The sequence below is a fragment of the Danio aesculapii genome, chromosome 22 (genome assembly GCF_903798145.1).
Source record: "Danio aesculapii chromosome 22, fDanAes4.1, whole genome shotgun sequence".
Taxonomy (NCBI): domain Eukaryota; kingdom Metazoa; phylum Chordata; class Actinopteri; order Cypriniformes; family Danionidae; genus Danio; species Danio aesculapii.
In genome coordinates this window covers 30,213,672-30,231,498 of record NC_079456.1, presented here as the reverse complement: position 1 = coordinate 30,231,498, position 17,827 = coordinate 30,213,672, and the positions used below count along the sequence as shown (strand labels likewise).

The following is a 17,827-nucleotide window of genomic DNA, read 5'->3' as shown; positions in this document are numbered from 1 at the left end:
AAGGTCAAAATTAATAGCCCCCTTGAGCAATTTTTTTTCTTGATAGTTCACAGAACAAACCATCGTTATACAATAACTTGTCTAATTACCCTAACCTGCCTAGTTAACCTAATTAATCTAGTTAAGCCTTAAAATGTCACTTTAAGCTGAGAGAAGTGTCTTGAAAAATATCTAGTCAAATATTATTTACTGTCGTCATGTCAAAAATAAAATAAATCAGTTATTAGAAATGAGTTATTAAAACTATTGTGTTTAGAAATGTGTTGCATAAATCTGCTCTCCGTTAAACAGAAATTGGGGGGAAAAATAAACAGGGGGGTAATAATTCTGACCTCAACTGTACATAAGTGAGCTATAGTGCCCTGTACCACTATCAAAAATAATACAAGTCCGAATAATGAATACTAATGAATACTATATATAATAGTATAGTCACAATTGAAATCAATAGTATTTTTATAGATTAAATGTTAAAACGGCTTGCCATCGTTTTGTGACAGTGCTCTAAAATTCAGAAGAGCTGAAACAATCCCACTACTAATTTAAAAAAAGTTAATAAAAAAAAAAGAAACATTTCAAAAAGTGCGATGTTATCAATGTTCAGAAATAACTGTATAACATAAATATATTTATAGTTGTTGGCTGGATTACTACTATTGATCTTTATGATCACCTAAGAACAATTGCATTTTTAAATAAAAAACATTTCTAAAACAGAACTTTCACGATTTGAAGCAGTGGCGCTTCTCGTCTGATGTGCAGCAGGCTAGAGAAGGCTGTTTGCCAGATGTTTATGAAACTGTTCTTTTCTCACAGCCATCATTGTTGTTTTGTTTAGAGGGTCAGTATTAGAACTGATCATTGAGAAATAACTCCTATTTAGGAAAGCATTTAAAACTGAAGGGGCTGTGCTCTAAGACAGAATGAATCTTTTCTTTGCCGCCACCTGCTGGTTATAATGAAACAATGTAACCTGCACTTAAATTGCTGAAAAATCACCAGCTTTACCACTGCCAGTCTAGTCACAATTTTAAACTCTACGGAACTAGTTTCAGACATTTAACTATCTTCTGAAACAATGGCGTAAATCATCAGTCACCCAGTTCTGTTTTAAGCTAGCTAGTAGTCTACAAAATAATAGTTGCTAGAATTTATTTCATTTTACTGTAATTACTGCTCCATAATTATTATTTTATATATTTTATTTTGTAGTCAAGTATACCTGTTGCTCTCTGCTATAGTTGCACTTTTTTGGTCTTTTGTTGTCATCCTATATATGGTCACGCAGTTTAAAACAAGAGTGTTTTTACGTCTAGAAGTGGAATATTTTGTAACCCATGATGCGTGACCACCTCCCTCACACAAATACAGAGTAGCCCACTTAACACAAGATATTTTATGCTACGCAGTTATATCTTAGTTCAAATGGTTTATATGCATGACCCATATATAAAACTGTTACTTTCACCTCCAGGAAATCGAAACTTAAGACGCACCGGATATTCGCTTTCCTACTGCGCGCGCCTGAAGCAGTGAGGACAGTGGTGCAAATTCACAGCACCATGTTCGCTCATTTGTTAGGTGATCCGTGCGAAATGAAAACACTCTAAAGAATATGTTTGTTATTTTTTGACTGACGGTAGTATTGAGCAACATTTGTTTAACTGTAGGACACACTCTTTAAAAAGATTTATCTTGGCCAGGCGGCCACTGAATCCAAATGCGTGCAAGAAACCAGAAGACCTAACGGTAAGCTTGCTGGTTTATAATATAAATATTGTCACCAATCATATTTTTCTGTTATCACACTTCATAATTTGTCATATTAGAGCAAGGGGGCGTTTTATCTTCAGAAAGGGAAGCTCGGAATATTATATCTGCAGTTGATAACTTAATGCGTTTTGATCAATATTAAGAATCTGATATAGCAAGCTGATCAAACAACAGTGTAAAGCGCGTTATAAAATGATAATGTTGATCTTCTCTAGACGAATTTCTAAACCTGGGTTACAGTAAAGAATGGGTACGTGAATGAACAGAAGACATTTTATATGAAATGCTTGGCAGTTCGCCAAACTTTTACAAACAATGGGAATAACAGTCAAACACATCAGCTAAAGAAACCCGTTTAGACTACAACAGAAAAAGCCATGCTGACCATTAACATGCTTAAATAAAAATATTAACAGTGAAATAAATGCAGAGATAATTCAGTGTTAATATAGTTATCTTATTGGAATATATTGCTGCAGTATACCCTGACCCATTCCCCTGCACAATAATCTGTTGATTCTCGTTTGCCAAAAGGGCTAATTATTGAGAAGATGAAAGTCAACAGTTTTGTTGTCTTTGCACAGTTTAGGATGACCACATCCTAAGCAAATTGTGATACATTGTAAAATGGGAATGGGTGAGGGACACTGATAGCCATCTTACAGAATTGGGTGTCGAAACTGCATTAACATACAAAACACAAATGTGATAACAGGAACAACTTCATTTACATTACGACTATAAATTAAAACAGTACAAAAGGTTTGAGCTTAAAATGTTTGGTGTTCATTCCAAATGCATTTTACCATGTACATTGTGACTGCTGTGCTGCAACTTTTTCATTGAGATCTTCAACATCAAAAATTTTTACTGGCATTTTAATTGAATTTTTTTTTACTGTACATTACAATAATGTTATAATATAGGCTATGTACATTACTGTAGTAGCTTACTAATTCTCAGCATGTATTTCGTTTGAGTCCACTAATAGATAATTGGTTCATTTAAAATTACCAGTAAACCATTCAAACTTGGTTAAACTTGGCAAGCATATCATTATTAAAGATTTGATCATTAGGATTTTTTATTTGAACAAAAGCAGAATACTGCCATGTCCCAGATACATTTAACAATCATAACATTGTAATTGCTATTCATTAAAGCACAATATAAAAACTATTAAACACTCAGATCTTCTCATATTAATCTCGTGCAAAATCAACCCAAGTTTTTAAATATAAAAAAATCAAAAATAAACAACCTATGGAGTTGGGATGTGCATTTCTTACACACTTTTAAGATGAAAATGATAAAATAATAGGCAAATAAATAATACGTACTTACTGACCCATTCATGCACAAGTGACAGATTAGCAATTAACAGTTAAATAAATGAAAGCTTCTTGTATTTACACCCCTTATTGTGCATTTATTTAATAATGAACATTTTCTGAAATGTATCCATGGTGTCTCTGATCTAACAAACTGCTCTAATTTCTCCTCATCAAGGTCTGCAAAGTTGTGGTGTCTGTATTTGTACTGTGAATGATCATTAGAAGACATTAAACAATGGGCAAGTATAATGTTTCTTTGCTTCTTCAGCATATATAAACAGCAATAGCAAACAATACATTGTGGGGGTCAAAATAATAGATTTTTCTTTCATGTCAAAAATCATTAGAATATTAAGATAATGTTCCATGAAGACATTTTGTAAATTTCATACTGCAAATATATATTTAAAAAATCAGTTCATTTAGACAGCATTAACCCTTTAAAAAACGACTGAAGGGGTTTGGACATGTCTGTTTAAGAGCCGATAGAAACTGAAAACAACCAGGTAGAGCAATGACTCTTTGCATACAAAATCAGACACATTACACTTTCAAATCAAGCCAATTATGTGCTACTGTTGTATTGTTTTCACAATATAATAAGCCTGCAAAAATGGTGTAAAATATGTTTACAACAAAAAAGTTACAAAATATTACACGTCTTTGCATATATGTTTGCCATTTACTTTTTATTACAAGCCCTATGACCTAATTTCGTTGTGTACCTAAGGTATGTCTCCCGTGGTGACATCACAAGGTGTGCCATTTGTTGTCTGTGCTAACCATGGGTTTTAATGAACTGCTTCCACTCATCACTGTTTTTATCTATTGTAATTTGTTGGTTCGTCATTTCTTTTTCATACACACAGACAGACATAGATTTAAAATTACATGCACGATTACACATTTGCGGTCCTAAAGTTAAGAATGCATGCAAAAAGTACACTGACTGAGATGTTTTGGAGCTACTTAATTTTTTATTATTCTGGACTGGAACTAGTAAAATTGTTATCACAGCCTTGCTGCATTTTTAGTTCTTTAATTTTGATGTTGTGGTTTATTGCACTTTTTGGCTATTTTTTTAGTTATTATGGATTAATTACATACGTAGCCTTCAAATTGGCAGTGTAAGGTTTTCATTGATAAGTGGTATTTGAACATACTCAAAAGAATTTAAGCACAGCATGTAAAATAGATATTGAAAAAAGATATTGTCGGGTGGAATTGTTCTGTGGCAGGACTAAATGTTATTGCACACTGAATCCGAAATTTTCATCCATAATTTTTGTATGTTAAAAAATAAATGTTGTGTGAATCGTACTGACACACTGCCTCCGAAACTTTTGTCCATCATAAAAAATAAACTCAAACCGGGTTAGCTTTTTTCCGCTTTTCACATTCGAATATGCACTTTGAGAGGTGTTTTGACAGTTCAGAGCCACTGTACAAGCAAAAAAGCTAAATCCTGAATGCCGTCATTTGAGCTACATACAAATTTATGACAAACGCAGTGCGTAAAATAAAGGCAGAATGTGGCGGACAGTCGAGAACCCCTATATGCTGGATTCAGTGACTGCTGTTTGGTGTGTGTGCGTGTCCATACATTTGACATACTGCTCATAGATATTATAATAGAAAGCATGGTCAGCTTTCGGCCTGTTGCTTCAACACGTCAATGCGGCCACCAGCTATTATAATGTATATAGGTACTGCCACTCCGTTCAGGATTTGATAACATATGTAAAGGTGTGATGTATCACAGGCAATGTATCAAATCCACCGATTTTCTGAAATAGGCTAAACTTTGCATTTCTGAATAATCCAGCGCAGCTCTTTGATAATGAGCTGAACTGTCCTTCTCTATGCAGTATTGGATGAACACAATATGTAGACTGTTCCTTTTTCTACCTAGAGAGGAGAACATATCACTTCTTAAACTGACTCCGAAATGTTTCGCTTATTTTCATAATGGATTAATTAATACGCATCAGACTCAGTATGCAAGGTTTGTTTACGTGAAAAATTTTTCGCATATGAATAAAAATAAAGGCATACGAAAATTTCAGACTTTAGTGTGCAAAGACCTTTAGGGTTAAAAGGGATTTTTTCAAGATTTGTTAACCCTCAGATTCCAGAATTTCCAATAATTGTATTTCATACCAAATATTGTGATATCATAAAGTTTACATCAATGGAAAACTTATTTATTCAACTTTCAGGTGTAAATCTATTTTTTAAAAAATTGGAACTTATGACTGGCTTTTATTGTCTAGGGTCATATACTTCTTTTAATGAAGTTTTACAGAACTCATCTCATGTTCAATTTTTTTTTTTGCAGAAAAGCCAGAGGATTCTCCAATGGAGACATGGACTGAGTCTATGGTGAGCAACTGGTTAAAGTCAATAGGAATCAAAGAAGCATACATCGAAAAACTTCACGAAGAGGAAGTAAATGGTCAGGTCCTTTCTAAAGTCTCAGAAGAATTCCTGAAAAAAGAGACTGGAATGAAAGCTGGACCTGCACTTTTGATCATCAAAAAAAGAGATGAGATATTAAAAATTTCCCAAAAAGCCCAGAGCAAACCTAAACAACCTTCTGGGAAAAATGACAATGGAGTAAGTAAAAATAAAATTGCAGACACTAGAGCCGATATCAAAGAACAGCATGAAGAAGATCCTGTGCCAGCAGTATTAAGAAATAGAGATTCAAAACCACGACCTTTTGAAATGGAAGGTGTTGAATTTAAATATGTTAAAAATGGTGTACTATTACCAGAATCCGGAGTTATTGATATGATTAGTCCATGTCATGAGTACAAGTCATTCGCCACTGCTGCAACACTTGACCGTCAAAGACTGCAGGCCAAGTTTGCTAAAGAAGTGCTGAAATTTGCAACAGGTTGTATGAATGTTCGCACAAATGGCACAATACATTTTGGTGTCATGGACAGTAGAGGTGATGCTGGTTATGTACATGGTGAAATCATTGGTTTTCCTGTTAAAGAAAAAGACATTTACTATGATGCATTAGATTACATTGAGAAGAGTTTCGCTGAATCTGACAGTGAACTTGTACGATTATGTATTGGTAAACCTCAGTTTGTTCAAGTAATCTGTTCAGAAAGCAATGAAGAACAATTCATAGTGGAGGTTGATATTAAGCCTTCTGTAAGAATAGTAAAGAATCAGCTGTTCTCTGTTCGTCTGCCAAATTTCAGTGAAGAGGCAAACAAAGTTCAGCTTGAGAAGAAAACTGTTTACCGCAGAGTGGGTTCTAAGACAGAACCAGTGGCTGATCTCACAGAGTTCTACCAACACATCAGTTTAAGAGATTCTCAGAGAGAAGAGGCAGAGAAAATGCTAAATTTCACTTCACCAGAACCAAGCCAGAACCTAGGGAAAAAGCTCAGCATGCTCATAACAGGTGGAAAGAAAGTAATGGACAAGGACAAATGGCACATTCTTGTTACAAATCGATTTCAGGAGAAGGATCTGCAAAGCATCGACTTTTTGCTGAACATGAAAATCTTCTGTGTATTTGACTTTGATCCAGATTCCAATGTGTCTGGGTTATGCCATGAATATGATAAGCACCATGCAGTGAACCGCCATTTCATGCAGAATTACAAAATTCCCAGTGGCTTGAGCATCCGAGATTTTGAAAGTCGTGAACGTTTGTTTGATCAGATCAGCTGGATATTTTGCAATGGCCGGAGTGATTTCAAAGGCAGTGAACCCCACTGTGATGAGAAGACATGGGTTAAAACAAAAAGGACCCTCCTGAAAGAATGTGTGTCATTAATTTGCAAAGACATCTTACCTAAAGGTACTTTCCAAGTAATCTTCCTTCTTGCCTCACCTGTTGACACACCATTACTGAACACATTCTATGAGTTCATCACTGACATGGAAGGACATGAAGACATTATATGCCTAGCAGAATCAGAGGAGAATTTCAAGAAATGGCAGAGCTTTGCTCTAGGATCCAGTGACATGGAAACAATAAGCCGCTCAAGTGTTGTAGGGATGACAGTTAGTCAAATAAATGCAACCCTTCAACGTGTCCAGCCTACCACTACACAGGCCACCAAACGATTACCAATCCATGTCAAAGGTGAGTGTTTCCTTGACACACGAGAGGAGAAAGTGAGAAGTTCATTAGAGATTTTAAGTCTAGACCACTGTGAAGAAAATAGTCATGATGCCATTGAATCTGAAAAAGAGAATATTGAGAAACAGTTTTACCATGGAGGAAAAGTAACTTGGATGAACCTCTGGCTAGCAGAAAAAAAAATTGTTGGGGAGGTTATTCAGAGAGATGCCTACAACGATGTCAGTGATCTTGTGAAAGAATGTCTTAATTGGAGTTCAGAGCGGGCACCTATAAGTTGCATCAACATATACCATCATCCAGGCAGTGGTGGTAGTACAGTGCCAAGACAGGTTCTGTGGAATTACAGAAGGGACCTTAGATGTGCAGTGGTAAAATCTTCAAAATCAGTATCAGCTGTTTCTGAAGATGCTGTCTGGCTTCGAGAATATGAAGAAAAAGATCCTCAGAAATGCCTACCTCTACTCCTGCTGTTTGAAGACTGTGATCAGGAGTATTTAGAGGATGTGAAGTATGAACTGGAAGTGGCTGTCAATACCAAGAAAATAGCACGTGGAACACTTTGCTTTATTCTGCTGAGTTGCAGGAGATCTCACAATCCAGAGAAAATGTGTAAGGAATCTCCCCAACACAATGTTGCTATTACCCATAAACTTTCAGAGAAAGAAAAACAACACTTTTCCAAAAAACGGCACAGCCTCGAAAAACAGTTCAAGCCAGAATTCATTCTAACATTTGTCCTGATGAGTGAAGAATTTAAGAGCCACAAAATTGCTGAATATGTGAAGCAGTTTGTCAAGCATTTGCTGCAAGGTATTGACCACAACTCTGCTGTTACAAAACTTGTACTGTATGTTGCCTTGCTCAATACATATGTGCAGAACTCATTCCTCTCTCGGTCACACTGTGAAGCCCTTCTTGCTTTGTCCATCCTTGTGGATAGATTTCGACAGCATGTCTTTGAAACATCTCTAAGTGAGCAAGCTAGATTGGTCTTAATACACCTGAGGGATGAAAACACGTACATTACCTCGATCAGAATCATTCATCCACTGGTTGCAAAGGAAATCCTGCATCAGCTTCTGGGTGACGATCAACAACAAAGCGATCTAGCTTTGGATCTTCTCAGCAATGATGTGCTGTTTGAGCACAGGTTTGGAAAAGATCAGTACATGAAGTTCTTGCGAGATCTGTTCATGACACGCCACAGGATCAGCAAAGGGGATGAATCAGACAGTTTTTTCTCCCCCCTAATTGAGCATGTAAGAAAGAAAGAGTGTCCAGATAAAGCCATTGATCTTCTCAAGGGAGCTTATAAGCGTTTTAATGAGGATGCATTTTTTGCTCAACATCTGGCTCGACTCAATTACAAACATGAAAGATTTGAAGCAGCGGAACAGTGGGCGAAAACCGCAGTTGCAAAAATGCCAAACAATTCTTACATTCTTGATACTAAAGGTCAGGTGTACAGACAGTGGTTCCTGGCAAAATGCAAAGCCATAAAGCAAATCGAAACACCTGAAAACACATTAGATCCTTTGGAAATGGCGTTTAAAGCCATTGAATGTTTTCAGGCATGTGAGAATGCAGCAGTTCAGGACAATGAGACCATGAACAATGCTGGCTTTTTTGGAGTAGTTGAAGTAGGATGTGCATTGCTGAAGCTAATGTCCAATCTTCAGGTGTTCTCTAGAAGAAGAAGGCGACCTTCAGATCTCTGCCGATACCTACTCACAGATTATATACCACCTGAAATAGAAACACCATGGGAAAATTTTCATTATAAGTTTAAAAACCTACAAAAAACAATGCTGGAGGCACTGGAATGGATTTCGGAAGACCTGTGTTACTTCCAGACTGACCTGAACATAGATGAGGAGAAGACAGCTGAAACGGTTGAGAGTACCATAAAGCATCCCATACACTGGCTGGTGAACAGATCACATGACTATGGCAGATACTTCAGTGGGACTTCTCCAAGCACAGATCTAAATCGAGAAAAGTTATCGCCTGTCATGAAACGCATGATGATCCATTATCATGGTGGGGGAAACATCACAACCATTTTGTTCCTACTGACAAATCAGAAAGATCGTGACCCCGTCCCTGTGCTAGAGGAGATTATTTCATTTTACCCAAGTGATCCTATGAGGGCACAACTGCCACAAGTGGACCTTGTCAACTACATCGCGTCACACCTTGCTTTAAGTTTGCTCTCACCTGAGTCTCCCAAGTTGGCTGCATTTCAAGATCTACAAAGGATGAGCCACCAATTTCTTAAAGAGGGTCAGAAAAAAAGCTTGTCAAATGCTCATTTCTTACTTGTCTTACTTTTTTGGCCAGAAGAGCAGGACACAGAAGTGGAGAAAGAGCGCAAGTATGGGATTGTTCTCTCTGCTGTTGAAAATCTCCAGAGAGACTATGAAAAGAGGCTGAAGGACATCCCTCCAAGGAAAAAGAGGATCTACACTCACTTCTTCCTCAGCAATGGGACTGGATTTGAAAAGTTTGTCCACAAGAGCAAGTTTGAAACTATCACAAAACTGTTCTCTGTTCCAGAAAAACGCCTGAAATGGTTTAGCGGAGAAGTGTGGAAGATGCCAGAAATGTCTAGATTGTTGAAATGCGTCACAGGTTGGACAGAGGATGAGAAAGTGTATCTAGAGGGTCCCAAAGGAATGAAATTTCACATCCCAGCTCTTAAGACATCATCCATACCCCATAACAATGAGAATGTCACCTTTTATCTGGGATTCACTTTGAAGGGACCTGTTGCATACAACATCACTGTACAAACACAAAATTGAAAACGCAGATGGACTAGGTTCAAAATTTAGATAGAAGTAACAACGTGAACAGGAAGTCTATAGCTGAAATTCTCTAAATTATCAGCTAGAAATATTTTGTTATATTTTAGTTATTGGTAACGATAATGTTGTTTACTTTATCTGCCATATATTATGAATGCATACTACATAGTACTGACATGTGTCATTGTAAGTAAAAGTGAGATGTTAAATTATAAGCTTCTTGTAGCTTTCTTATGTCATTGGTTACTCATTTTAGTATAATTATAATAATGTACTTGTAAAGATGGGAAGCGATTTTACTATCTATTTTCATCTCCGTTTACAAATGCATATAAATGTTTTTGCATTTTAGTCATCACATGATTGTAAATTTTTTTGTATAACAATAAAATGACTTATATTTATACATTTTTTAAGTGATTATTAAATTTAAAGTTTTTAGTAGAACACAGAAAGGGGTGTTTGTACAGACAAAAAAATGACACATAAATTACTTTTTTGTTTGCTATGAATTAACTTTAAAAACACTTTACTGTTGTATTATTAATAAAGATGAATTGTTGGTTGGAAAATATTTTATTCTTAACAATTGCAACTGTTATTACCTGAATATATTACTACACTACACTTAACATTCAAATGATTTAAAGAATTAATAAATAGAATACAAAAGATACGAAAAAAGATGCAATGAAGACGTTTCAATTAATTATCTTCATGATTGGCAACATGGTGGCTCAGTGGTTAGCACTGTTGCCTCACAGAATAAGGTTGCTGGATCGAGTCCCGGCTGGGCCAGTTGGCATTTCTCTGTGGAGTTTGCATGTTTCTCTGTGGTGTTTGCATGTGGAGTTTGCGTGGGTTTCCTGCTGGTGCTCTGGTGTCCCCCACAGTCCAAAGACATGCAGTATATGTAAATTGAATAAACTAAATTGGCAGTAGTGTATGTGTGTGAATGAGTGTGTACAGATGTTTCCCAGTACTGGGTTGCAGCTGGTTGGGCATCTGCTGTGTAAAACATATGCTGTATAAGTTGGCGATTCATTTCGCTGTGGCGACCCCTGATTAATAAAGGGACTAAGCTGAAGGAAAGTGAATGAATGAATCTTCACAATCCTCTGTGTTGCCTTTAGGTCCACTGTTAGGGCCTGAGCACAGGACACAATGCCAATAGTCATGGCGCCTCCTGCTTTCAGAAGGATATTTGGTACATAACATTGACATATTCCCCTTTTATTTACCCAGTTAAATTCATATTGAACTGATCTCCTGAGGCCACTTTTACAGTGTTCTTGAATCTTTAATTATGCTAAGATTTTGTCATATGAGTGCCAGTTTCTCTCTCCATATGATGAGCTTATTAATTATGACAGCATCTAAAATACAAAATTTTAAATTATAGTGTGTCTCTTCCATTTATGTTAAAACAAAAATGTTTAAAAACATTTGATTTAATAACCCATTTAGTATCTGCTACTTATTAGAAGAGAGCAGAGGTATCCTGAACTGAACAGTGCTGATGACACTTACATTTTCTGTAAAATAAAAAAGGTGAAAAAGGTGATTAGTACAAAATAAATAACAATTGGAGGGTTAATATTTATAGACATTGTAAGAAATAAAGCATTTACCTACTAAGGGTGTTGTGTACAGTAGTTGATGGAAGAGCTCCAGAAAAACAGCAATGATATGTTTTTATACAGATTTGAAAAACAAATAGCGGGATAAAACAGAATCATTTCACTGTTTCAGCATTAAAGGGTTTCTTTTTTCAGGACAGCATGGCTCTGTATAGAAGGATACTATACAAAGTTACTAACTAACTATACTAAGTTACTAACTTTACTAAGTTTAAAGAACCTTTAAAAAACATATTTTTATGCATTCCTTCAACTGAATCAACACAAAAAGAACAATAGTTAACACTGAGACCAAATCAACATCTTATGACCAAATGTTCCAGGTTGGTATTGCGCCAATATTTTAACTTTTTAATATAAAGCTGCTGCTTTTTGGGTAGACTAGAAAAAAGTTAAAACTTAACATTGGCAATAGTTTTTATTTTTCATTTTTGTTTTTTAAGAAAAAAGTATATGATTACTCAACAAAGGCTTTTAGGATTGTGTTACGTTTTGGTTTATTAGAGTAACTCAATTCACAAACTCTAGAACTGTTTTGATATAACAAAATAATAAAATAAAATAAATTATTCAACCCGGTGGCTTGATTTGCCCACATTTTACACAAATGTGTGTTGAATCAACTCCAATTTTTTTTGAGTGTGTTATCAATGTTGAAAACTCAACTCTGCATCGCAGACCATATTACTTTTTCAGGACAGTTTTTTATGGAATAATGTTTTCATCATTACCTCGTATAAATTAATAGGAGTTTTCATAACCCTTTTATGCGAAGTCTAGGGCCTCACAAGTTAAATTTAATGGTATGGGTAGGGATAGGAATCCAACAACTATTTAAATGTTTAACAAAGAAGAAAATTTGTTTTAATCATCAATGGTGTTTTTAGCTTTAAATTCCATTTTCCCCTTCTTTTCCAGATAAATTAAAAGTTACATGGGTTTATACACATTACTTCATCATTTGGAAATAAGGCTAATAAATAGAGAATACAATTTCCCACATGAAAAATTAGTATATAGTAATACATAGCAAATGTAGTTTTTGAACCATAAAGTACTATAATACAGGTATTAGGCTACAGAAACAAACGTATTACCCAATAAACTAATACATTTTTGCTACAGTATTAGCAAAATTATTAAATAATTTTATTTATTTATTAAATAAACACACAGCATACTGTAGCATTAATTTACAAAGTTATTAATATTGTAATATATACAGTAAAAACACTTGACTGCAGCATGGTTTTAAATATTTATTATATTACTACAGTAAGTAATTTATTTCATATTGTTTGAGTTGTGTCAGACAATAACAGAAATATATCTCTGAAAACGTAAACTTATCTTTACATTAGTATTTGAAATTATTTTTACACTCCTCTAGACAATTCAAGAGCATTTCCTTCAGTAACATTAAAGGCGTCTTGAAATGAAACAGCATTGTAACAGATTGCCAGAGGGACGTTGTGAACTGGAATTAACTTATGAACTGTAAGTAATTCACATTTGTGTAAGATTTCATTTTAAGCCTCACCTTTTCCACTTACAATTTTGATAACACACCAACAGTCGTGTACGGTTACATTTGACAGCAGGAGCAAGTTCCGCTGGCCGGTTTTATTTCCAGGACGTCGCTGCGTCACTTCCTTCTCTTCTTCAGGACTGTCTTCGCTAAAGACAGGCTGAAACGGTGAGCGGAATAAAATCTCAATTCATCCTTTCACATTATGATTCAAATAAACATTTAACAGCCTGTGACGTTTTATTAATATGTACTGCCTATAAATGCACCGATATTGTGGCTCTTTAAGCGGTAATATATTGGGTATTTATATGAAAACTCGCACAACGTCTGTACACGGCGGCCATTAGTCTGATGTATGTGAAACTCAAAGCTTAAAATTTTGAATTAAACCTTATCGCTGTCCTCGTTTTTGTTCTGCAATAACACGTTTCTTAAACAAAATCGATTATCAACACCGTCAAGAGCTGAATTGTTTAACTTGGGAGGGTTGCATATGTTTAGCATGTTTTACCGTTTCGTCCACAACGTTAGTGTAATTTTCAATCGTAATATTAAATGATACGGAGATTTGCGATAAGTTTGAGTTTTGAGCGTTGCAATTTAGCTTTTTGATGTTGACACATTGTAGGCTAAAGTTTACTGTTAGCTAACATTGCTATTATTCATGATTCAAAAGCGAGATGTGCCGGGTTATATTATTATGTAAAATGTAACGATAATGTAAAATGTGTAACGTTAGAGTATATACATAGAATGTAGGCCGAGCGTGTATTTATTTCTATGCTACCTTACAGATTGATGTATTTAAAAGTGCTATGATCTTCATACAGCGTTATTGTAGAATTTATGAATGACATGCATTTGTTGAAGACTGTCCCCCCCCCCCCCCCCTTTAATTTGTAGGAACCTGAACTAAAGTATAAAGATTTAAAATGACAAGTACAATTTTGTGACTGCTAATTGTCATTAAGTAGTTCCTGTTGTGTTGCGTGATATTTTTTTGAAAGCGATAAAGTTGATTTTAAATTCGCACATTCGGGTTTCTCCTTGACAGTTTCTCCTTTGAAGTCATACTTGCATGCTTTTTCAGGCAGAATATTCAAAGTACAACATGGGCACCGTGTCACAAGTTACTGTTCAAAAATGAACGTGCGAATATAAAATCATTTACCTCAATATTATTTTGTAGAGAGACCGTTACACTGCATGGCATTTTAGTTGTCTTCTCTATATCACGGTAAAAATATCTAATATTTAAAAATAATATTTTAACAGAACCCCATAAAACAGAAAAAAAATACACTTTGTTTTGGTGCTTTAAATCCCTTTTTTTGTATTTGACCCATACATTGAAGTACATATTTTTATTATCTTCATGCTGTTTTCAAACTGTCATTAATTTCTGCATGTTCTCTCTGTAGGCATCATGGCGGCCCTCAGACCCCTTACCAAACCTAAAATCGTCAAGAAAAGGACCAAGAAGTTCATTAGACATCAGTCTGACCGCTATGTCAAGATCAGGGTAGGCATTTTCCAGGATTATATGTATTTTTTTTCCCAACTAAATGGCGTTTATTTGAAACAATATATCTGTGTATGTTTTTTGCTTTTAATTGGTTAAAACATTTGCTTCAGTTGTATTACTGCTTTTGTAATTACTTTTATTATGGACCGAGCACCTACGGTTGGTGCCCTGTTGGCATTGCTCCTTTTATAATTATTATTCTCTAGAATGAATTACAGTTTTTAAGGGTCTAAACATGCTCAAACTCTCAACTTTGCACACACACCAGAAGTGGAGAATTTATGTTTGTTATGGGTCTTAAAAGTGGGTGTGGCAAATGGCTCGACAGCGCCATCTATGCACATTTGACGGAGTGGACACATCAAACAAGCCAATATCCACTCGGCCACACAATGTCAGATCTGCCTGAAAATTCACCTGTTCAATGAGATTCCACTCGTGAAGACATCGACATGCCAATATTGAGTTACAGTCAGTGCTACCTGTGGACAGCAGGAAGTTTGGCATTTTATTAGCTTAAATTATTATTTTCGACTGTTTTCTGTCATGCGAACGCGGTGGTGAGCCTGGGTGCGAGGTCCCTTTCATTGCTGCTTGCAGCTTAAATTGTTAGAAGTACCTTTAATGAACATTATGGGCATTTACTTTTCATAACTATTATGCAGTAGACATGCAAGGTAAACTCCATCAGGAATTTGATATGTACCAATTGCTGATAAATTTTAATAGTCAGACCTGTTATGATCACTGGAGTTAATAAACAGTATTTTTGATTTGTTTTTTCTGAACCCATCTGCTTGCATGAATGCAATCTTAAACTGTTAAATAGCTGTATTTTTCATTATGCATTGTGGTGTACCAGAAAATTATACAAGTAAATTTATTTTTATCATTATAAATTGGCATTTGCCATATTTGATGAATTTGTAGTCCTCTCCCTCATTTAAGTGGATAGACAACCTAAATGAAAATTGTCATTTAATCACACTCCACTTGTTCCAAAGTTGTCAACAAAGCATCTTCTGAACTATATTGGAACATAAAGGACATAAAATACTACTAAAGACATTGGTTACGGGTTCCTAGTTGTTAAACATGAGTCAAACATGGTTGAAACCATTGGAGGATAAGGAATTGTTGACAGTTTTATTTTTGAGTGAACTGTGCCTTTTAAATTTGATTGTTTTGTTTTGTACCTTGGTCTGATTTTCATATTACACTTTGCTTCAAGTCAAGGATTGTAATGTTGAAATTCTTCTATGTGGTTGGTTTGGTTTATGGCTTGCAGGACTTAAAAAACAAACAAAAATAAGAAACTAAAATGAATAATCTCTCATCAGGCAAACTGGAGAAAGCCCAGAGGTATTGACAACAGAGTGCGCAGACGCTTCAAGGGTCAGATGTTGATGCCCAACATTGGTTATGGAAGCAACAGGAAGACCAAACACATGCTGCCCTCTGGATTCAAGAAGTTCCTGGTCCACAACGTCAAGGAACTCGAAGTCCTTATGATGAGCAACAAGTAAGCCAAAATATAAGTCAGCAGTAGAGAATTGAATGCGATTGTGTGCGACTAACAGCTTTTAAATCTTTTAATTGGGTGCTTCTGATAACATGTAACTGTGCTATTATCTCTGTGGTCGTACCTGCTGAATTCTCCATATTCATCCCAGGTGTAGAATTCAGAGAAATAGCATTGCAGAGGAAGTGCCCATTTCACCGCTAACTCTGTCCGTAGTCAGCTGGTGGAAGATAATCTGCTACAAGTGACTAGCGCTTGTATCTGGGTGTTCTTCCTAGATTCTAAAGTTTGTGTGATTTTGAGATTCTTGAGTCTTGCTTTTTAAATAGTTGTGTACTTGTCGTTATTTAACACTTGATTAGTATAAAAATGCATGTAAGACCTGTGGTACGCCTCTATAGTGTTGGGGTTATGATGATTTATTAGTTAGAAACTGAGAACAAGTGATAACCTAAAGCTTTTGTTTCTTTGCAGGAGTCATTGTGCAGAGATTGCTCACAACGTGTCCTCAAAGAACAGAAAGCTCATCGTTGAACGGGCTGCACAGCTGGCGATCAAGGTCACAAACCCCAACGCCAGACTCCGCAGCGAGGAGAACGAATAATCTGGATATCTTGTTGTCTTTTCAATAAAGTGTAAAATGTAAAAAAAAAAAACATTTGAATGTTCGGTCTCATTTTTCTGACCTTATGACAGATTTTTAATGCATCCTTAAATGCAGTAAAACCGCAGTGAAAAAAAGTAGTTCAAAGTACACATTCATTAAATTTTTTGACCGAGTGCTATGATCATTTTAGCATGTTCAGCACAACTTTGTGTCTGTACTTTAATGTATTTCAGTGTAAAGAACAAAGAACATTTGTGAGGTATTTCTTTTTGTAGCACTATTTTTAGCACTCATTTGCTGATAAATATGCATCTACACCTATTCGTAATGTATTTTTTTCATGATTGTATCTATTTTATTTATATGGATTAATACTACATGAGAGACCGTAAATGAGAAACTTTACATTGTGAACTAACCCTAAAGTTCTATTAATTGGATTTGGTGGCTTTGTTTTTTCATACATTTATATATTTTTTTATTTATAAAGAACTGAAATATGAAAATAGTTATTAGATTTTGAAAATCATCTGGTCTAGAATGTTGTTTGTTGATGTTTCTATAAAAAGAGGCTTCAAGCTTTAAAAGCAGGTTATCTGCAGGATCTTAAGTCTTAAATTTCAAAACCTAAATTTTAGGCCAAAAAAAGTCTTAAAATGACTGATGTCTTGTAGGTCTCAAATCATTTAAAATGGGTCTTAGTTTTCCCTTATGTAAAGCTACCCAATTGATCCAACACGCATCCAATCACCAACAATATGCCTCAATAACTTGGCAAAACTATACTTATAACTAATATTATAACAGTCTGTTGTCAGTTTAGTTTTTTTTTTAGAGTTTTTTTTTTAAGTTCTGTTGATATTTATGTATACTACTAGGGTCTGCTTGTTTTGACACATTTTTTTTAAATATGTGGCTAGGAAATCGCTAATTAGAATTTATTTTTTGATAGGGCAAGTACTTTTTATTTATTT

The 17,827-nt window shown here is 35.3% G+C and overlaps 2 protein-coding genes across 2 annotated transcripts; both read left to right on the top strand.

Annotated features, from left to right (window-relative positions):
* Nucleotides 1–1,528: 1,528 nt before the first annotated feature.
* On the top strand, nucleotides 1,529–10,348 carry samd9l (sterile alpha motif domain containing 9 like). Its single transcript, XM_056448053.1, has 3 exons — nucleotides 1,529–1,749; nucleotides 3,283–3,346; nucleotides 5,446–10,348. The coding sequence occupies exons 2-3, from the start codon at nucleotides 3,343–3,345 to the stop codon at nucleotides 10,023–10,025; spliced, it is 4,584 nt and encodes a 1,527-aa protein (XP_056304028.1). The 5' UTR covers nucleotides 1,529–1,749; nucleotides 3,283–3,342; the 3' UTR covers nucleotides 10,026–10,348.
* Nucleotides 10,349–13,257: 2,909 nt separating this feature from the next.
* On the top strand, nucleotides 13,258–16,902 carry rpl32 (ribosomal protein L32). The gene is made up of 4 exons (XM_056447370.1): nucleotides 13,258–13,364; nucleotides 14,621–14,721; nucleotides 16,065–16,246; nucleotides 16,721–16,902. Exons 2-4 carry the CDS (start codon nucleotides 14,626–14,628, stop codon nucleotides 16,848–16,850), a joined length of 408 nt encoding a protein of 135 aa, XP_056303345.1. The 5' UTR covers nucleotides 13,258–13,364; nucleotides 14,621–14,625; the 3' UTR covers nucleotides 16,851–16,902.
* Nucleotides 16,903–17,827: the final 925 nt, after the last annotated feature.

Coding starts and splice junctions, on each gene's coding strand:
- rpl32 (XM_056447370.1), top strand. CDS start 14,626: ATGGCGGCCCTCAGACCCCTTACCAAACCTAAAATCGTCAAGAAAAGG. Junction 14,722..16,064: donor ACCGCTATGTCAAGATCAGG/GTAGGCATTTTC, acceptor ATCTCTCATCAG/GCAAACTGGAGAAAGCCCAG. Junction 16,247..16,720: donor GTCCTTATGATGAGCAACAA/GTAAGCCAAAAT, acceptor GTTTCTTTGCAG/GAGTCATTGTGCAGAGATTG.